This window comes from Rhincodon typus, chromosome 13 (assembly GCF_021869965.1).
Source record: "Rhincodon typus isolate 14 chromosome 13, sRhiTyp1.1, whole genome shotgun sequence".
Classification (NCBI taxonomy): Eukaryota; Metazoa; Chordata; class Chondrichthyes; order Orectolobiformes; family Rhincodontidae; genus Rhincodon; species Rhincodon typus.
The window spans coordinates 72,604,900-72,627,622 of record NC_063344.1 but is presented as its reverse complement, the minus strand read 5'-3'; the positions used below and the strand labels follow the sequence as shown (position 1 = coordinate 72,627,622).

Sequence of the window (22,723 nt, the reverse complement as noted above, 5' to 3'; positions counted from 1 at the left end):
TCTGCAAAGCGGTCCCCAAGCCTCCGCTTGGTTTCCCCGATGTAGAGGAAGCCACACCGGGTACAGCGGATGCAGTATACCACATTGGCAGATGTGCAGGTGAACATCTGCTTGATGTGGAAAGTCTTCTTGGGGCCTGGGATGGGGGTGAGGGAGGAGGTATGGGGGCAGGTGTAGCACTTCCTGCGGTTGCAGGGAAAAGTGCCGGGTGTGGTGGAGCTGGAGGGGAGTGTGGAGCGGACAAGGGAGTCACGGAGAGAGTTGTCCCTCCGGAAAGCAGATAAGGGTGGGGAGGGAAAGATGTCTTTGGCGGTGGGGTCGGATTGCAGATGGCGGAAGTGTCGGAGGATGATGCGTTGGATCCGGAGGTTGGTGGGGTGGTACGTGAGGACGAGGGGGATTCTTTTTTGGTTCTTATTGCGTGGACGGGGTGTGAGGGATGAGGTGCGGGAGATGTGGGAGACACGGTTGAGGGCGTTCTCGACCACCGAGGAGGGGAAGTTACGGTCCTTGAAAAACGAGGACAACTGAGATGTACGGGAGTGGAATGCCTCATCCTGGGAGCAGATGCGGCGGAGGCGAAGGAATTGGGAATAGGGGATAGCATTTTTGCAGGAAGGTGGGTGGGAGGAGGAGTATTCTAGGTAGCTGTGGGAGTCAGTGGGCTTGAAATGAATATCGGTTTCCAGGTGGTTGCCCGATATGGAGACAGAGAGGTCCAGGAAGGGGAGAGAGGTGTTAGAGATGGTCCAGGTAAACTTAAGGTTGGGGTGGAAGGTGTTAGTGAAGTGTATGAACTGTTCGAGCTCCTCGTGGGAGCACGAGGCGGCGTTCTTGTTAGGCTGGGAAGTCAAAAGGTTATCGGGGACAGATGGGAATATGGAATTCAAAACATGAACATTAAAGCCATGATTTCATTGAATGGCAGAGCAGCTTCAAGGGGTCAAATGTTCTACGTCTGTTCCTATCCTGTTTGTTCTTATTAATTTCCTCAGTTTCCTCATCAACAATTGTGTTGACACTGGCCATAATTTTCCAATCTCTTCAGATAAAGGAGCGCCAGAGGGCTGGAGATTTGCACATATTAAATCCTTGCTCAAAAAAAGGGTGCAAGGATAAACACAGCAGCCAGTCTATAATGGGAAAGCTTTTAGAATTTATAATCTGGTCCAGAATTAACTGCCGACTGCACAAATGTGGTTTCATTAAGGAAAGTGAGCATGGATCAGTTAAGGCAAATTAAATTTAACAAATCAGTCAACTGGGTCCGTATCCAGTTCTCCACACAGCAATCTAGCTAGTCACACTACCCCCACTCTATCCCTGTAATTCTGCAAGCTTATTTCCTTCAAGAGGCGGCCCAATTTCCTTTGAAAATCATTCCTCCTCTCAGCTTCCACCACTCTCATAGGCACTGGGTTCCAGGTCATTACCACATTGTGCATTGTAAAAACAACCATGATAGCTGCCCTTTAGATCTCAGCAACGATTGCACTGCGTAGCACAATCTAAGAACTAATCTCACATCGGATGTTGGGTCTATTATTGTAGATTTGTTGAGAGCAAATGGCTGAACATTTAATACCAGACTTTATAACAACAACAGTGAAATACAACATGATACAACTTCAGAAAAAATATTTACGGAGGCACTTAGGAACAACAGGAGGCCATTCAGCCCATTGAGTGTGTTCTACTATGCTGGATCGTGACTGATCCTCTACTTCAATGCGACATTCCTTCATCATCCCCATATCCCTTGATGTCTTTAGTAACTAGATGTATCATTTTATCTCTTCAACTCACTTAATGACAGTGCATTCACAGTCCTCTCAGTAAAGAACTCCAAAGATTCACCGCCCTCTGACAGTAGATATTCTTCTGCAGCTCCTAAATTACTTATCTTTTATTCTGAGCTCATGCTCCCTCGTTCTAGACATTGCAGCCAGGGACAACATCCTTTCTGTATCTACTCCATTAATCACGTTTAAGAATGTGTAAGCATTTGTGAGATTGCCTCTCATTCACTTAAACGTCACACAATCCTGGGCCAGTCTCCTCAATTTCTCCTCATAGGTCCAAGAGTATGTCTGGTGAATCTCCACTGCACTCTCTTGAATGCATATATAGAGTTCCTTAGTAAAGGGGGCTGGAACTTCCTCCAGGTGTGGTCTCACCATTGATATAGACTTTGAGATATACATTTAATACCATTTATTCTTAGTGAGGTTTTTTGGTTTTTAAGTTAGTAATGTGGGGTTTTTGTGTATCTGAAGTTAATAATGAACTTGTAAGTAAGTATTTCTGCGTCCATGGTGACTTCTTTTAAAATAGTTTTTGATACCTAGCTTTAGAGTTAATGGGTTTTTATTTACTTTTGCTTTGCAACTCAGAGAGGTAAATAAATAGGCCTTAAGCCTTGTTATACGTGTTTGGAACTTTATTTAGGCCTGGAGAAATATATCCACAGCTTAGAGAAGGCGAGAGAGAGATTTGTTTTAATCTTACTTTGAGTTTTGAGCATTCCAATGAAGTCCTTGGTTGAAGATGGCTATAGAGATCAGTGTTTCTGAGAAGCAAAGGATATAGTGAAACTGGATTACCTTAGAGTAAAGAGTTAATTGTCGTCCCAGACAGGAAGTGTTGGGATAAAACCATGAACCAGTTACTCAAAGCTAAGTATATTTAAGCTCAGGTGTATGATAGCTCTAGGAAGAAGCTATGTACAGTTCTAATCAATAAGTTAAAGTCACAAGTGACTGCAACCTATCAATGTATTAGAAACAGGACTCTGGTATGAGTGGTATATAAGTGGTGTTTTTCAGTACATTCAGGTCTGTATTAGGCGTGTGTTTTGGGTACTAGACTAAAGTTATTGTTTTTCTTTTCAATTGTTTTGTGATTATGCTTTGACTGTGCGTTTGAAAGCTTTGAAATTATGTTTAAGTAGGTAGTTTGGTAATAGGTAGTTGCATTCTATTCTATCTTCGTGGCTTTGACATGCCCCACATTCAAATCATTATATAGTCCGCAAACAATCGGAGCCCAAGTATGAATGCTAGTGATATGTGAAAAAAAAATTCTGAATCTCCGCTTTCTGTTCTTAACCATGCAAGCTTTAACATTAACACATGCTTTAATTTTGTTGACTAACCTCCTGTGTGAGACTTTCCAAAAGTCTTCTGAAAATCCAAATACACCACATTCACAGATTTCCCTCATCAACTTGGCAAGTAACATCCTCATCTTCGAATTCTAGATACCCATTACCCTCTGGATAAAAAAAAATTTCCTCATATTCCCACTAATCCTTCCACTGATCATTAATTGATCACAATTCATGATCTGTGCACTTGACAGTTTATCTTTCTGCTGGTGGAAACAGATACTTTATGTCCACTCTATCCAAGCCCCTTCCGTACATCTCAATTAAGTCACTCCTCAGCATCCTCTATTCTAAGGAAAATTAAGCCTATCCAATCTTTGCTCATACCAGCTATATTCAAGCCCTGGCAATATTTTTGTGAATATCCTCCATATTCTCTCTAGAGCATTTATGTCCTCCATAATATGGTCACCATAATTGTAAAGAGCTGTGGTCTAACCAGTGTCTTACATAGTTACATCATTATATCACTGCTCTTCTATTCAATACCAGGTCCGATGAAGGAAAGCATCCCATATTTCTTCATCGCTTTATTTACATTCTGCCACTTCAAGGATCTGCAGGCATGCACCCAAATGTCCTTCACCTCCTCCACTCCTTCAATACCCTTCCAATTATTGTGCAATTCCTTGTGTTATTTCCCTTCTCTCATTTGCCACTTTCCTGCCTACTTAACCAAACTGCTGTCATTATCAGAGCTGACAGCCTTCCTCTTCACTACCAATAAGTTGGCCAATTTTGTTGTCACCTGCAAATTTCCTAATAACTCTCACATTTATGTCTAAATCATTAATATATATGATCTGGTATGCATATACACTTGTCCCTTAAGATATTAGAACAAGTGGATAAAGTGATTAAGAAGGCATATGGTATACTTGCTTTTATTAGTTGAGAAATAGAGTTTAAGAGCTGGGAGGTAATGTTAAAACTTAGAAGACATTGTTTAGGCCACAGCTAGATTCGTGTGCAACACTGTGTGCAATTCTGGAGCTCACATTATAGCATCGATGTGATAGCACTGGATAGACTACAAAGGAGATTTACCAGGATGTTGCCTAGGCTGGAGATTCTCATTTATGAACAGAGACTGGACAGACTGGAGTTGTTTTCCTTAGAGCCGAGGAGATTGAGAGGGGACATGAGATGAAAAAAAATTATGAGGAGCCTAGATAAGGTAGACAGGAAGAAACTTTTCCCATTGATGGTCCCTTCAGTACTTCCCTTCTCATTATGCATATTATTTAATATTTCATGCTCCTTTTTAACTAGATTGTCCACAGCATGTCTTGCTTTTGTGAAGGCACAGACAAAGTACTCATTTAGTACCCTCGCACATCATCTGCATCCACATGTAAATTAATACATACAGCTTTGATAGGTCCAAACTTTACTGAATAATTCTCTTGCTTTTAATATACTGATTAAACATCTTCGGATTTTCTTTAATCTTTTTTGGCCTTTTTTAAAATTATTATTGCTTTCCTCATTTTCTTTTTCACTTCATCCCTGTACTTTCTATACTGCTCCAAGCCTCTTAAAGTATCACTTTTGTTTGAGATTGGTTACAGCAGCACAGATGGCATTTGACCAATATGTGCCTGCTAGTTTCGTGCAAGTGTTCATCAGCCATGTCACACCCCAGTCTTTTGTGACTAGATTTTTAATCAGCTGTGACAAATGGAAAACCAAGCACACTGGAAGAAATGAAAATCACTGACATCATTGCACAAGCTCCAAGTACTCAAAACAAAAGGAACTGAAGTTGTTAATAAACTGGACCACCCAGAACTACATAGCCCATTAAGGTAAATGAAAGGCAGATTGCTGTTACTTACTTTTTGCTAGTTCTACCTGAAGTCATGCACAGGATATTCTGGCTCTCGAAAGCTGACTACAGTCCTCTGATAGTATTACAACAAGTGAAGACCACAGGAAAAAACGTACTTTGAACAATTGTGGTCTATATGTTCTGTATCAATTAATTTGTTTCAGCTGGGAATCTTAATTTTTTTAAAAGATCTCCTCCTAAGATTGCATAAAAATTAGTTATACAATAATAAATATGTATTAATTTTATTTAATACAAAGCTTGATGCTGTTTGTTTGAATTGCTGCGGCCTCACCCGCCTCTGCACCCCTATCTAACTGGCATTATGAAAGAGTAGTTTGACAGGTTTTAAATAAATTCTACTCAAACATCAAAATCTGATGACTGATAACGACAATACAAGGAACATACTGCAAGGCTAGGTGAGCCATGGTCCAAAACTACACCAACATCATTCAAGCATGACCAAATATGTCAAATTCAGGTAGGAGTTTCATGGTGAATGGTAGAGCCTTAATGAGTGTATGGGAAGAGAAAGGCCTTGGAGTTTAGGTGCATGGTTCTCTGAAATGGAGTCACAGATAGGCAGGGCAGGGAAGAAAACTTTTGGTACACTGGCCATCATCAGTCAGGGTATTGAGTACAGAAGTTGGGAAGTCATGATGCAGTTGTACATGACGTTGGTGAGGCTGCACTTGGTGTATTGTGTTCAGTTTTGGTCACCTAAGAGTGCAGAAGAAATTTACGATGATGTTGCCAGGACTCAAGGGACTGTGTTATGTGGAGAGAAGCTAGAACATTTTTCTTTAGAGCGTAGGAGACTGGGGGGGCATCTTATAGAAGTGTATAAGATCATGAGAGGCATGGATTGCGTGAATGCACTCAGTCTTTTTCCAAAGGTTTGGGCAATACAGGACTAGATGGCATCAGTTTAAGCTAAGAGGGAAAGAATACATGGGAACCTGAGGGGCAAGTTTTTTTTTTTAACAGAGGATGGTATACATATGGAATAAACTGCCAGCATGAGTGGTTGAGGCAGGTACATTAACATTTAAAGGGCATTTGGACAAATACATGCACAGGAAAGATTCAGAAGGATATGGGCCAAGTGCAGAGAAATGGGCTTAGCGTGGACAGGCATTTTGATCAGCACGGACCACTTTGGGCCAAACAGCCTGTCTCCATGCTGTTGGACTCTATGACTCTATGTAAAAGCACAAGGATTCAGTGCAATTTAATCAAATTTTATTGTGTGCACATCTTTAATATAGTGGCTCTGCAGCAAATTAACACAATGATAACATCTCCTCTTGCTGGAAGAACTCAGTGTAAATGGAAGCGAACCCCTACACTAGCACAATCTTCATCAACAGTGCAATTAATAAATACTCTGGGGAAATAAACTTAAGAGTTTACAATAGATTAAAAACTGTGATTAGCTCTTTAAGTATTCATGACTTTGAAATCAAGATGAACAATTGCCCTCTGTTTTAGGGTCATTCTGTAATTTGTCCCAGGTCAAGTCATTCTTGGATGCATTTTGTTACAGCCTTCTCGGTCATTTGAACCCTTTTTTGCTTCTGCTTGTGCTTGGCTCAAGATTCCTGTCGATGCCAGTGGCATGCAAGGTCCGTGCCACAAGCAGCACCAAATCTGGGTGAGTGACTTCATCAAGAAAACGTCCTCCCCATCAACGTTGCTAAAGTGTCTCTTAATTTATTCCCTATGAGTTAGTCACACCAACATTGACTGCAAACTAGTGCAACACTCTTTCCAAACTGTGTATGCTGCTAGCTCAAAACAAAACAGCTTGAACCAATCAAGGTAAAGGATCTGCTTAGGGCATAATTGGCAAAACAAGTGCAAATTGAAGCAGCTTGAAAAGCCTGAGTTTCTGCTCAAATGGCAGCTTTTTATAGTAATTTTTTGAAAAAAAATCCTTGTTTTTGAATTTATGGTAATTATAATGGCTGAAATGAATTTATAACAAAAAGAAGCATTCTTAATCACAGTCGATCCATCATCTCTAAGAATCTCTTATGGGAAAATATATTAAATAATTTCCTTGTTATGTGTGGTACAATATTCAAACGCCTGGCAATTTTTAAAAAAATCTGTATATTTTAAAATTTCAGAAAATTTAAAACGAACTGCAGATGCTAGAAATCAGAAACAAGAACAAACATTGCTGGGAAAACTCAGACAGTCTGGCAGCATCTGTGGAGAGAAAGCAGGGTTAATGTTTTGTGTCCAGTCACTGTTCTTCTGAACTGCCAGGCCTGCTGAGTCTTCCTAGCAATTTCTGTTTTTGTTTCAACAGATACAAGCCTAGCTTGTCCAACCTTTCCTTATAAAGCAAACGTGCCTATTCCAGGTAGTAGTCTAGTAAGCTTTCTCGAAGCTGCTTGCAACAAATTGACACATTTCCTTGAATAAGGTGACCAATACTTTGCACAGTACTCCAACTGTGGTCTCACCAATGCTCTGTATAATTCCCTATTTTTGTATTCAATTCCCCTCACAATAAATGAAAATTATATTAGCTTTCCAAATTACTTCCTGCACCTGCTGTACTAAATTTTGTGATTTATGCATAAGTTACTTAGATCTTTCTTCTAGTGTCCTTGTACTGAAAAGACCCTCCCTGCAGACTTGCAAATGGAATGCAATTGCTGTATACGCTCAATAGTGATTAATTCACCATGAGGATGTAACTAATTTTGTTGTTAGGATTGCCTTCTACCATGATGGGTTATTTAAAAAATGCAAAAGATCACAGATGAGAACTAGCTAATGGGGTAGTTGAGAAGGTATATGGGATGCTTGCCTTTATTGGTCATTGCATAGACTATAAGATCAGGAAAATCATGTTAGAGCCGTTCAGACTTTGATCAGGCCACAGCTGCAGTACTGCATACAGTCCTGGTCACCACACTATGTAACTGCATTGGAGGGGGTTCAAAGGAGATTTACCATTTTCTGAAGAAGGGCCCTGACCCGAAACATTCCTGCTCATCTGATGCTGCCTGGCCTACTGTGTTCCTCCAGCTCCACACTATGTTATCTCTGACTCCAGCATCTGCAGTTCTTGCCATCTCAGATTTACCAGGACATTGCCTGGGATGGAGCATATCAGCTATAAAGAAAGGCTGGACAAGCTTGGGTTGATAAAGCTAATGCAGTTTATGTCTACATCAACTTAGCAAAGCTTTTGACAAGGTCTTGAATGATAGACTGGATAAGAAGCTAAGACTCCATGGGACTCGGGTCATTTTGGCAAATTGGATCCCAAATTGGTTTAGTGGCAAGATGCAGAGGGTGGTAGTCAAAAGGTGTTTTTATGACCGGAAGACTGCGTCCAGTGGCGTGGCACAGGGTCTGGTGATGGCTACTTGTTGTGTACGTTAATGATCTAGACACAAATGTGGGAGGTTTGATCACTAAGTTTACAAATTACATGAAAATTGGTGGTGTGGTAAATAGAGAGGAGGAAAGCCTTAGATCAGAAGATGATGTAGATGGGACTAGTCAGGGGCTGAACAGTGGCAAATAGAATTTAATCCTGAAAAGCGAGAAGTGATACACTTTGGAAGAACTAATAAGGCAAGGGAGTAACATTGTGTTTCCCAGCATCAAAAAAAAATCAATATTTTGGGTGTATAAGTCGACAAACACCCTCCTACTCTTTTCAGCTATGACATGCCATTAGTAGTAGTCAAGCTTAATTTTTCACATGCTTTGCTTACCTTGTAACAAGGCACAAGGAAATTAAGCAACTCTCATGGGTCATGTTGTGAAGAGCACTGGATTTTAAGACATACCCACTCTGTTTCACATGTGGATGGCATTTCAAAATAACGATCACCCACAGCTTCGACAGTTGACTTTAACATAAAACTTAGTAGTAGGAGAAGGCTATTTAGCCATTCAAACTACGCCATTCAAACGTTCATTGCTGACCATCCAACTCAGTAGCATGTTCTCGGGTTCTCTCCACACCATTAAATTCCTTTAGCCCTAAGAATCATATCTAACTCCCTCTTGAAAAATATTCAGTGTTGTGGCTTCAACTGTTTTCTGTGGCAGAGAATTCTATAGGCTCAGCAATCCCTGGGTGACGAAATTTCTCATCTCAGTCCTAATTGGCCTACCCTGTATACTTAGACTATGACCCTTGGATCTGGACTCCTGAGTCATGGGGAACATCCTTCCTGTATTTATCCTGTCTAGTTCTGTTAGAATTTTAGAGGTTTCATACAGCAGGATTTGATCAGATGGGCTGAGGAGTGGCAGATGGAGCTTAGTTTAGAAAATTGTGAAGTGTTATATTTTGGTAAGGCAAATCAGTGTAGGGTCCTAGGGAGTGTTGCCTAACAAAGAGACATAGTTCCTTGAAGGTAGAGTCACAGGAAGACAGGGTAGCGAAGACGGCATTTGGTACACTGGCCTTTACAAGTACATGCATGGTGTGTAGGACTTGGGTGTCATGTTGCGCTGTACAGGACATTGGTTAGGCCTCTTTTGAAATACTGCGTTCAATTCTGATATCCCTGCTATTGAAAAGATATTGTTAAACGTGAAAAGGGTGCAGAAAAGATTTACAAGTATGTTGCCAGGGTTGGAGGATTTGAGCTACAGACAGAGGCTGAATAGGCTGGGGCAATTTTCCCTGGAGTGTCAAAGGCTGAGGGATAGAGGTTTATAAAATCATGAGGGGCATGGATATGTTGAATAGCCAAGGCCTTTTCCCCAGGGTGGGGAAGTCCAAAATTACAGCGCATAGGTTTAAGGTGAGAGGGGAGAGATTTAAAAGGGATGTAAGGGACAACTTTTTCACACAGAGGGTGGTGCGTGTATGGAATGAGCTGCCAGAACAAGTGGTGAAAGCTGGTACAACTACAACATTTAAAAGGCACCTCATTGGGTATATGTATAAGAATGGTTCAAAGCGATATGGGCCAAATGCTGGCAAATAGGACTAGATTAATTTAGGATATCTGGTTGGCATGGATGAGTTAAACCGAAGGGTCTGCTTCTGTGCTATACAAGCATATGATTTATGACTCTTTCTCTGAACTGGGAGCTCATCGAAAGCCTTCTGAATGTTCTGCATAGGCTCATCCCCCTTTCTCAATTCTACTTGATACATCCTCAGAAAATGACCAGTTGATTTGTCAAGCATGATTTCTCTTTTGTAAATCCATCTGTCTAATTCTGTGACTGCTTTCCAAGTGAACATAGAACACAGAACAGTACAGCACAGTATAGGCACTTCGGCCCACGATGTTGTGCCGAACTTTTACCTTAAACCTAAGGTCTATCTAACCTCCACCTCTACCTTATACTATCATCCATATGCCTATCTAATAGTCGCTTAAATGCCCCTAATGAGGCCGACTCCACTACCCTCTCCGGCAATGCATTCCACGCCCCAACCACTCTCTGAGTAAAGAACCTACCTCTGACGTCTCCCCTGTATCTACCTCCACTCACTTTAAAACTATGCCCTCTCGTAACAGCTACCTCCACCCGAGGAAAAAGTCTCTGGCTGTCCACTCTATCTATACCTCTGATCATTTTGTACACCTCTATCAAGTCATCTCTCATCCTTCGTCGTTCTAAAGAGAAAAGCCCTAGCTCTCTCAACCTTTCCTCGTAAGACCTTCCCTCCATTCCAGGCTACATCCTGGTAAATCTCCTGTGCACCTTTTCCAACGTTTCCACATCTTTCCTGTAATGAGGCGACCAGAACTGGACACCATACTCCAGATGTGGCCGAACCAGACTTTTGTATAGCTGGAGCGTAACTTCACAGCTCTTGAACTCAATCCCTCTATTAATGAAAGCTAACACACCATACGCCTTCTTAACAACTCTATCCACATGGGTGGCAGCTTTCAGGGAACTGTGGACATGAACCCCAAGATCCCTCTGCTCATCCACACTGCCAAGAATCTTTCCGTTAACCCTGTATTCTGCTTTTTAAGATTTTCCTTCCAAAATGAATCACCTGACACTTTTCAGGGTTAAACTCCATCTGCCACTTCTCAGCCCAGCTCTGCATCCTATCAATGTCCCTTTATAACCTAGAACAGCCCTCCGCACTGTCCACAAAGCGACCTACCTTCATATTGTCTGCGAACTTACTAATCCACCCTTCTACTCCTTCATCCAAATCATTCACAAAAATCACAAACAGAAGAGGACCCAGAACAGATCCTTGTGGTACACCACTCGTAACTGAGCACCATGTTGAATATTTTCCGTCCACTACCATCCTTTGTCTTCTGAGGGTCAGCCAATTCTGAATCCAGTCTGCCACATTTCCCCCTATTCCTTGCCTCCTTACTTTCTGCATGAGCCTACCATGGGGAACCTTATCAAACGCCTTACTTAAATCCATGTATACCACATCCACTGCTCTACCTTCATCCATGTGTTTGGTCACATCTTCAAAGAATTCAATAAGGTTTGTGAGGCATGATCTACCCCTCACAAATCCATGCTGACTGTCACGAATCAAACTGTGCCTTTCCAAGTGATCATAAATCCCATCTCTCAGAGCTCTTTCCAATAATTTGCCCACCATGACCTAAGACTGGCCTGTAATTTCCAGGGTTATCCTTATTCCTTTTTTGAACAAGGGAATAACGTCTGCCTCCCTCCAATCTTCCGGCACTATACTCGTGGACAGCGAGGACGAAAAGATCATCGCCAAAAGCCCTGCGATCTCTTCCCTCACTTCCCATAGAATCCTTGGATAAATCCCATCAGGCCCAGGGGACTTATCTATCTTCAACTTCCTCAAAATTCCTAGCACATCTTCCTTACTAACATCGACCCCCTCTAGCCTACCAGCCTGTTTCACACTGTCCTTCTCTACAACTAGATGCCTCTCAGTTGTGAATACTGAAGAAAAGTATTCATCAAGGACCTCTCCTATCTCTTTAGGCTCCGTGCACAAATTCCCTTTACAATCCTTGATCGGCCCTACCCTTTCTCTGGTCATTCTCTTATTCCTCACGTACGTGTAAAAAGCCTTGGAGTTTTCCTTGATCCTATCTGCCAAAGTTTTCTCATGCCCCCTTATAGCTCTCTTAAGCCCCTTCCTGGATAACTTGTATCCCTCTAGAGCCTTTTCCGTTCCTTGTTTCCTAAACCTTACATGAGCATCCTTCTTCCTCTTAACCAGTCGTTCGACCTCTCTTGAGAACCAAGGCTCCATCACTCGACCGCATCTTCCCTGCCTGCTAGGGACAAACATATCGAGCACACGCAGTATGCACTCCTTAAACAATCTCCACATTTCAATAGTGCTCTTCCCTGACAGCACCTGTTCCCATTTTATGTTACCCAGTTCTTGCCTAACAGAATTATAATTACCCTTCCCCCAATTATAAACCTTACCCTGCTGTATATACCTATCCTTTTCCATGACTATTGTAACAGTAACAGAGTTATGATTGCTACCGCCAAAATGCTCTCCTACCAACAGGTCTAACACTTGGCCCGGTTCATTGCCAAGCACCAAATCCAAAGTGGCCTCTCCTCGTGTTGGTCTATCGACATACTGTGTCAGGAATCCTTCCTGAATGCAATGGACAAAATCCGCTCCATCTCAACTATTACAACTAAAATGTTTCCAATCAATATTTGGAAAGTTGAAGTCACCCATGACTACAACCCTGCCAGTATCTGCCTCCCAATCCACTCCTCCACTTCTCTGCAACTATTAGGGGGTCTGTAAAAAACACCCAACAAAGTGACTACTCCTTTCTTGTTCCTTACCTCAACCCAAAGCGACTCTGTAGACATATCATTCTCGAACTGCCTTTCAGTAGCTGCTATACTCGCCCTAAATAGCAATGCCACTCCCCGCCTCTTTTTCCATGCTCCCTACTTCTTTTAAACCATCTAAATCCCCGAACTTCCAACAACCATTCCTGTCCCTGAGTTACCCAAGTTTCTGTAATGGCCACAACATCGTAGTTCCAAGTACTGACCCATGCTCTAAGTTCATCCACCTTACCTCTGATACTTCTCGCATTGAAGTATACACACCTCAAACTATCTTTATGTGCACAATTACGCTCCATCAACCGCATTTCTTTATTAACAACCTCACTCCCTGTTGTGTCTGTTGGGAGGCTGAATACCTCATCCTCTGAATTACAAATCCGGTTCCCCACCCCCTGCCAATCTAGTTTAAACCATTCCATATAGCTCGAGCAAACCTCACTCCCAGGATATTTGTGCCCTTCCGGTTCAGGTGCAACCCGTCCTTACTGTACAGGTCCCACCTTCCCCAGAATGTGCTCCAATTATCCACATAATGGAAGCCCTCCCTCCTATACCAGCCCTGTAGCCACGTGTTTAGCTGCACTCTCTCCCTATTTCTTACCTCGTTATCACATGGTAGTAATTCAGAGATAACTACCCTGTTTGTCCTGGATTTCAGCTTCCAACCTAACTCCCTGTACTCGTTTTTCACATTCTCTGTCCTTTTTCTACCAATGTCATTGATACCGATGTGTACCATGACTGCTGGTTGCTCACCCTCACCCTTAAGGATCTTGAAGACATGATCCGAGACATCACGGACCCTGTCACCCGGGAGGCAACATACCATCCGTTCATCTCTTTCGCGTCCACAGAACCGCCTGTCTGTGCCTCTTACTATTGAATCCCCCACTACAATTGCTCTCCTATTCTCCCCCCTTCCCTTCTGTGCCAAAGGGCCAGGCTCAGTGCCAGAGACCTGTCCACTATGGCCTTCCTCTGGTAGGTACCCCCCCCACAACAGTACCCAAAACTGTATACTTATTATTGAGGGGAACAGCCACAGGGGATTCCTGCACTGCCTGCCTATGCCCTTTCCCCTTCCTGACAGTCACCCAGTGACCTTTTTCCTGTACCTTGGGTGTGACCACCTCCTTATAACTCCTCTTTATCATCCCCTCAGCCTCCTGAATGATCCAGAGTTCATCCAGCTCCAGCTCCAGTTCCAGTTCCCTAACGCGGTTTTTAAGGAGCTGGAGTTGGGTGCACTTCTCGCAGGTGAAGTCAGAGGGGACACTAGCAGTGAACCTTACCTCCCACATCCTGCAAGAGGAGCATGCAACTGCCTTAGCTTCCATTCCCTCTACTCTAGATTTCCAGAAGAATAAAAAAAAAGTACTCTGATACTAAATCTTTTCTCATGGACGCTGGCATTTTCCCCACAACAGATGTTATGTTAACTACTCTCTAATTCCTGGTTTTCGCCTTACCTCCATTTTTTTAAAATAGAGGGGTTACATTAGTTACCCTCCAATCCATACAAACTGTTCAAGAGTCTACAGAATCTTGAAAGAGAAACACCAATTTACTATTTTTAAGACTACTACCTTAATCATTCTGGGATATAGATTATCAGGCCCTGGGTATTTATTGGCCTTTCGTCCCACCAACTTCCTCAATACTATTTCCCTACTAATACCGATTCCCTTCAGTTCCTCCTCCTCACTCCACCCTGTGTTCCCTGCGAATTTTGGGACATTATTTATGTCCTCCTTTGCGAAGGCAAAAACAAAGCATCTGTTCAATTTGTCTGCCATCTCTTTGTTCTCCATTACAACTTCCCAGTTTCTAATTGTAAAGGACCTCCATTTGCTTTTCTCGTTATGTACCTATAGAAGTTGTTACAATCAATTTGTGTGTTCCCATGAGTTTACTCTCATACTCTATTTTAATCAATCTCTTTTTCCTTCTTTGTTGAAATCAAAACTACTCTATATCCTTAGGTCTGTGTTTCTTTGGGTCAATTTGTAAGCCCCTTCCTTGGATTTAATATTTTCCCTCAGTCCCTTAATAGTCATGGTTGAGCTATCTTTCATGTTTTATTTTTGTTTCAGATTGGGATGAACAACTGTTGCAGTTCCTCTGTGCACTCTAAGTGTTTGCCATTGCCTACCCTCTGTCATTTCTTTAAGTACAGTTCCTCCATTTAGCACAGCCATTTCATGTCTCACACCATTGTAGTTTCCTTTATTTAGATTTGTCTCAGAATCAACTTCATCACTGTTGATTTTAAATAAAGAACGTTATCATATTATAGACACTGTTCCCCAAGGGGCCTCACACAGCTAGACTGTCATTAATTCCTTTCTCAGTACACAACACTAACACCAACATCTCAATAATTATTTTAAATTAACAGTTTTAGTGAACAATGAATACTTAATAAAACTCCATTTACAAAAAAAGCATGAATTTTATTGTGATTGGTCTCAAAATTACAAAAGAGAATAGCTTTTGGTGACGGTGGGTCTTTCACAAAGTTAGGATGTTTGCATTGTCACATGGAAATAAAGTCCAATTAATGACACTCACACTTGATAACTGCCGGGAACTGAATTAACGTTACCATAAGAGAGAGGGATGACAGTGATTATGATTGGTGCAAATCTGCTGGATTCAAAGACTTTGCTTGGCTTACATAGAATAGAATTTTGCACAACTGTCACAATTTTCAGTAACTTCCCACAAAAGCTGTGCAGTGGTGGCATTTTTGCCATTCCAAATAATTGCCCTGTCCACAGTAAATAAGGTCGATGAATGCATATCATTCACATAATCCATGTGGAGCAAAAACATTAGTAAATCCTCGAGAAATTTTAGAAAGTAATGTCCTGTACTTACACACAATTTCTTGTAGCCAAGTCTTTATGAATAACTTCTCTCCTGGCCAGGTAACTCATCCCACAGGCAATCTGAATGGCCATATGTACAAGGTCCTGCTGGGATATTGCCTGTGAAAAATTGCATGACAACCATGACTATGGGTTTCTTTGGATTGAACTAACTAGTGCAAATGTAAACAGAATTAGACAGCATTGGAAGCACTCGGGTTGTTATTAGACAGGATGAAGGGATGCTCCAATGCGAAAACAATTTAGTTCTAAGGATCTAGAAGCAGTGAAGTTCAGCAAACTCATCCAATAGGTCAAGGTCCATGAAACATCCTCAACTAGGCTTTCTCATCAGTTGCACCATTAACCTCAAACAGGACCATGTGTCACAACCTTTTCATTCTCTTGCCAACAATCGCTCTCATTTGTGACTCATGCCTCAAATGCATAGCTTCACCAGGCCCTCACACACTGAGCACTGCTGCAGGCCACAGATACATACCTCACAACTTGTACAACTGACAGCTATTCAAAAAAAAGGCACATCACCCAAACAAATCACAAACACCACTTCTCTCTCACTTGCAGGATAAGATGATCCGATAAGATGGGCAGCATGGTGGCTCAGTGGTTAGCACTGCTGCCTCAGTGCCAGGGACCCAGGTTCGATTCCAGCCTCGGGCGACTGTCTGTGTGGAGTTTGCACATTCTCCCCGTGTCTGCGTGGGTTTCCTCCAGGTGCTCCGGTTTCCTCCCGCAGTCCAAAGATGTGCAGGTTAGGTGGGTTGGCCATGCTAAATTGCCCATAGTGTTCAGGGAGGTGTAGATTAGGTGGGTTATAGGGGGATGGGTCTGGGTGGGATGCTCAGAGGTTCGATGTGGACTTGTTGGGCCGAAGGGCCTGTTTCCACACTGAAGGGATTCTTTCTTCTATTCTACGACCCATAGCGAAAGGCAACAGCAGTCAACCAGCATGGGATAAGAACAGCTCACCTTCATGAAGGAGACCGTGTTCACCAGCATTAGTACTTCCATGGCAGAGGTGTGACCATTGGCAGTACTGAAACAATTGAAAAGTCCTTCATTTCCCTTTATCTGCACTCTAATTTTTAAAGGTTGCCAGTGTTACATTGATGCACCTTTGTTTCTTCCCCTCCTTTCCTTGCTGAAACCTGCCCCTTGTGCCATGCTCTTTTCAGATACCCAAGAATTAAAATCTGGATGGGATAGTGGTGCAGGAGCTCTTGTGATGGAACCGCGATGAGTCAAATTCAGACAAACTGAAATTCAAGTTGTGTTGAAGGTGTCAACTATTACCACTGGCAGTATAGGACATCCATCAGAATATCTGCCATAAACCAACGTTCAAGAATGGTAACTCTGGATTAGCCAAACTAACATATACTTGTCATGGTCAGAAATCATACGACACCAGGTTATAATCCAACAGGTTTATTTGAAATCACAAGCTTTTGGAGCTTAGCTTCTTCTTCAGGTATTAGTGAGAGAGGTGGCATTAGACACAGGATCTATAAGTAAAAGATCAAAGGGTCACACAATTTATGAGGATGTATTAAACAAACCTAAGATGCTGTTAAATCTTTAATCAGTTAGAAGGTTTTAATGGATTAATATGTATATGTAAATCCCCGAATTTCTTTCAAGTCACTGCCCTGAGAGAGCTAAAGGTTTTATCAGTGTAAAAAAAGAGGTGACATTTTAGGTCAGACAATGCTTGTTAAGTGTGAGGCCTTGTGTAGAATCAGCTTGTGTTTTGGTTTGGAGTCAGGCTGGCTTTACCTCTAAAGTACGAATATATAGAATGCCACGTTGACTGACTATAAATTGACTACAAATTGTGTGCTTTTTGAACTAAATAGAATGTATCTGCAATTTTGGGTATTTACATATACATATTAATCAATTAAAACTTTCTAACTGAAGATTTAACAGCTTCTTAGGTTTGTTTAATACATCCTCATCAGTTGTGTTACCCTTTCATCCTTTACTTATAAATTCTGTGTTTGATTCCACCTCTCTCACTAATGCCCGAAGGAGGAGCAAGGCTCCAAAAGCTTTTGCTTTCCAATAAACTTGTTGGACTATAACTTGGTGTCGTGTGATTTCTGACCTTGTCCACCCCAGTCTAACACCGGAACCTCTACATCATGTTACTACATCAAAAAATAGAAGCGGAGTTAAGCCACATTATTGTGCAAAATTAATGGCAAGTCATCATTTGACATCGACATCTTGCAATGAAATCCTACATGCATTGCTAAACATGTGAAGGGCACACAAAAAAAAGTCTATTGTTTCTTGTGACAGAAAAATCCAACAGCCATGTAACTTTGTGAATATCAAGACTGAACCTGGTGATGAAGAGTTTGTCTCATTTGAGTACATGTGACAACAAACCTAATTCTAATTCAATACTGAGGGGCCTAGATAGAATAGACATGGAGAGAATGTTTCCACTAGTAGGAGAGACTAGGACCTGAGGCCACAGCCTCACGGTGAAGGAATGACCCTTTAAAATTGAGTTGAGGAGGAATTTCTTTAACCAGACCGTGGTTAATCCGTGGTACTCACTGCCACAGAGGGCTATTGAGACCAAATGATTGTGATTTAGAGATGCGTCCACATTAACTATTCAGTCCTAGTAACAGAGGGCACATTAATGTGGGCCTAAATTCACTGATATTCATCAGGTTAGTTGACAAAGACATGTGGGAATGTTGCAAATAAGCTGGCAGATAGAACAACATAGAACATAGAACTGTACAGCACAGGAATGGACCCTTTGGCCCACCATTTTGTGCCGATCATGACACCAAATTAAACTAATCCCTTCTGCCTGCCCTTGGTCCATGTCCCTCCATTCCTCGCACATTCATGTGCTTATCTGAGAGTCACCAAATGCCCCTCTCGTAGCTGCCTCCACCACAAACTGTGGCAACCCGTTCCAGACTCCTACCAGTCTCTGTGCCCCTCATATCTCCTTTGAACTGAGTTTTAGACATTTCAATTCTGGGAAAAAGATACTGACCCTCAACCATTTCTATGCATCTCATAATTTTATAGATTTCTATCAAGTGTACCCTCAGCGTCTGCCTCTCTAGAGAAAACAACCTGTGTTTTTCTAGCCTATCTTTATAGCTCATACTCTCTAATCCAGGCAGCATCCTGGTAAAGCTCTTCTGTACCCTCTCCAAAGCATCCATATACGCCCTGTGAGATAGTAGAAATTGCCGATGCTGGAGTCTGAGATAACAAGGTGTGGAGCTGGATGAACACAGCAGGCCAGGCAGCATCAGAGGAGTAGGAAAGCTGACATTTCGGGTCTGGACCCTTCTTCAGAAATGAGGGAGAGGAAGGGGGCTCTGAAATAAATAGAGAGAGGGGGGAGGTGATGGTAGAAGGTGGATAGAGGAGCAGATAGAAGGAGAGAAGATAGACAGGTCAAGGAGGTGGGGTTGAAGCCAGTACAGGTGAGTGTAGGTAGGGAGTTGGGATGGGGGATTGGTCAGTGAGGAGGGAGGGGCAGCTAGGTGGGAGGGAAGAAAGACAGGTCAAGTAGGCGGGAATGAGGCTAGTAGGTAGGGAGTGGGGGTGGGGTTTGGTCAGTGTGGTGGGAGGAGTGGATAGGTGGGAGAAAAGACGGACAGGTCAAGGAGGCGGGGACGAGATGGGCTGGTCTCGGGATGAGGAGATTTTGAAGCTTGTAAAGTCCACATTGAGACCACAGGGCTGCAGGGTTCCCAGGCGGAATATGAGATGCTGTTTCTCCAGCCTCCAGGTGGCATCGTTGTGGCACTGGAGGCGGCCCAGGATGGACAGGTCGTCCAAGGAGTGGGATGGGGAGTTAAAGTGGTTCGCGACTGGGAGGTGTTATAACTCCCCCTCCCACTCCTCAGACGACATGTATCATCCTGTGTAGGTGAGATAGATTAACCATGGGAAATGCAGGGTTACAAGGATAGGATGCTCTTCGGAGAGTTGGTGTGACTCGATGGGCTGAATGGCCCGTTTCCACACTGTAGGAATTCTATGATTCTAGTTACCACTACCCTCTGCCCTCTATGAGCAAGCCAATTCTGAATCTACATGGCCAAGTCACCATGGGTCCCATACATCTTAATCTTCTGTGTGAGCCTACCATAAGGGACCTTGTCAAAAGCCTCACTAAAATCCAAGTAGACACCAACCACTGCTCTACCCTCATTGATCACCTTTGTCACTTCCTCAAAAAGTTCAATCAGGTTAGTATGACATGACCTGCCCTGCACAAAGCCTTGCTGACTGTCCCTAATTAGGCCATGCTTTTCCAAATGCATGTATATCCTATCCCTAAAAATTCTCTTCAATAGCTTCCCAAACACCTATGTGAGACTCACCAGTCTATAGTTTCCTGGATTATCACTATTTCCCTTCTTGAACTGAAGAACAACATTGGCCACTCACCAGTCCTCTGGTACCTCTCCACTGGCCAGCGAGGATACAAAGATCTTGGTCAAAGCTCCAGCAATCTCCTCTCTTGCCCCTCTCAAAACCTGGGGTAGATACCATCGGACCCTGGGGACTCATCGACCTTAATGCTCTCCAAGAGACCCAACACCACTTCTTTTTTAATCTCAATGGGTGAATACTGATGCCAAGTACTCATTTAGGTTCTCACCCACATCCTCTGCCCCCAAGCATAAGGGCCTTCCTTTATTCTTGAGCGGTCCTATCTTCTCCGTAGTTATCCTCTTGTTTTTAATGTATGTATAGAATGCCTTAGGATTCTCTTTAACCCTACTTGCTAAGGTCATTTCATGGTCCCTTCTTGCTCTGCTACTTCCTTGCTTGGGTTTTCTTGATTTCTTTTTATTCCTCAAGGGCCCTGTCCAATTTTAGTTTCCTAAACCTTACGTATGCTTCTTTTTTCCTTTTGACTAAATTCACAATATCCTTCATTTTCCAAGGATCCCTTACCTTGCCATCCTTATCGTTCTTCCTTACTGCAACATGCCAGATCTTGGAGGAAAGGCCGCTTTGGGCAAAGTTTATTTTTCTGTGTTTTAAGATGGTACTAGAGAGTGGCAACATGATAGAACACTTTTCACTGTATTTTGTAACAAAATACAAGTGACAATAAATAAATCAAATCAAGCAATTCTTGTTACTCGGAGTCATCCCAATAAAGCATTCAAAATCTTCAAGATTATTATGTCATTCAGTGCTTCATAGAATCAAAGATAGAATCATAGAATCCCTACAATGTGGAAGCAGGCCATTTGGCCCATCGACTCCACACCAACCCTCTGAACGACATCCCACCCAGACCCACCAGCCTACTCTATTCCTGCATTTCCCATGGCTAATCCACCTCACCTACACATCCCTGGACACTATGGGCAATTTAGCATGACCAATCCACCTAGGCTGCACATCTTTGAACTGTTGGAGGAAACCGGAGCACCTGGAGGAAACCCAAGCAGACATGAAGAAAATGTGCAAACTCCACACAGACAGTCACCCAAAGGTGGAATTGAACCTGGGTCCCTAGTGCTGTGAGGCAGAGGTTAAATCTGAAAGCACTTTTTCTCCCCCAAAGGGTGGGGCGTAAAAATATGGACTTCTCTCCTATCTTGCCGAATGCCATCGATGCTGTTGCTCAATTACATTTTTGAAGGTTGAGATTGACCTATTTTTGTTAGTTTGAGAATGTGGATCAAAGGTAATTAAATGAAGTTAAATAAGTTACAGATCAGCCACAATCCAACTGAGATGCAGAATGACAAACTCCTAATCTAATGTGCTTGTGGTACTAACAGCAGCATTGATGGGAGTTTTTTAAAGCTACAGATGTCCAGAAGAGTCAGCAGGTCTGTAGTGATCTCTCCTATATCATAAGTCACAACAGAAACTTTTGAAGAAATATATATTCCCCGTCATTTCCGTTTCCCTGCTACCAGTTTAGCCTCACAATATAAGTGAGCTGGACTCTACAGCACTGGTATTACCAAAGAATTGCAGACTGTTGCATACAGAAATGGTATTACAATATTGAGCATTAGATATCAGAATTTAAAAAAAAAAAGCTGCCATTTTACCTTTGGGCTCACATCCAAAGATTTTCATAGTTTTTATGTACAAGACAATCACAGTTTAGTTTCAGACTTTATGTTCAAACACAAGTCAATACATTCCAGACAGTACGAAACATTATACATTGAATATTGTATTCAATCATTCTGAATGATTCATGGTGATTTGGTCAGTAGATCTTACAGCAACAAAATTATGATGGTCTTTGACAGATTCTTGCACACAAGTGGACCCTGCAATCATTTAAGTACATAACTATGATTACTTTTGTGCTGATTTCCGAATTTGTTAGGCTTTATAAAGACAATTCAGCATGAGCAGCCACTACAGTAAATAGACACAGAGTCCACTGCAGCAAGGTTGGGTATTATAGTTCATCACCTCAAACTAAAAGGCATGTCAAGTGTTTCCTGCACAGAAACACTTCATTACTCTCTGTTTTTTGTCACATTTTCCCCTTTGCCTTCCTAAAGATTGAAGACTAGAAATTCATTTGCTTTAATTTTGGGCACAGGGGTAACAATTTACCTGTTTAACTTGAAGGCTGAACTCACAAAATTCATGTGCTTATCTCACCTAATGAATGTGTCACTAGTTGGTGTGCCTCCAGTGCAACTCTGGGTTCCATCGTGATATTGGGCAAGCTCTGCACACAGCAGGAGGCTCCAGCAAGAGGGTTGGCCCATCATTCAATACAGGCAGCCTACTTGTCTTACAGCTAAAAAGCACAAAAAGATTGCTGTCATGGAAATTCTTGGAAACTGAACAACAGTGTATGCAAAGGATTCATAGTACTGGATATTTCGAGGAGTCTGGACCTGAGGGCTGGAAGAAAAACGACAAGAGATTCACCAAGATAACCAGGTATGGAGCTGGATGAACACAGCAGGCCAGGCAGCATCAGAGGAGCAGGAACGCTGACGTTTCGGGTCTGGACCCTTTTCTGAAGAAGGGTCCAGACCC

The 22,723-nt window shown here is 42.4% G+C and overlaps 1 protein-coding gene across 8 annotated transcripts in view; it reads right to left on the bottom strand.

Moving 5' to 3' along the window:
* ryk (receptor like tyrosine kinase) overlaps nt 1–22,723 on the bottom strand; it is a 259,214-nt gene that overhangs the window by 29,023 nt on the left and 207,468 nt on the right. For 6 of the 8 annotated variants that reach the window (XM_048604442.1, XM_048604445.1, XM_048604443.1 and 3 more), the window contains one exon: nt 15,678–15,787. The exons of the other annotated variants lie outside the window; for them this stretch is intronic. In XM_048604442.1, coding sequence (XP_048460399.1) covers nt 15,678–15,787 — 110 coding nt within the window. The remainder of the gene's footprint in view (nt 1–15,677; nt 15,788–22,723) is intronic. 8 annotated transcript variants of the gene reach the window in all.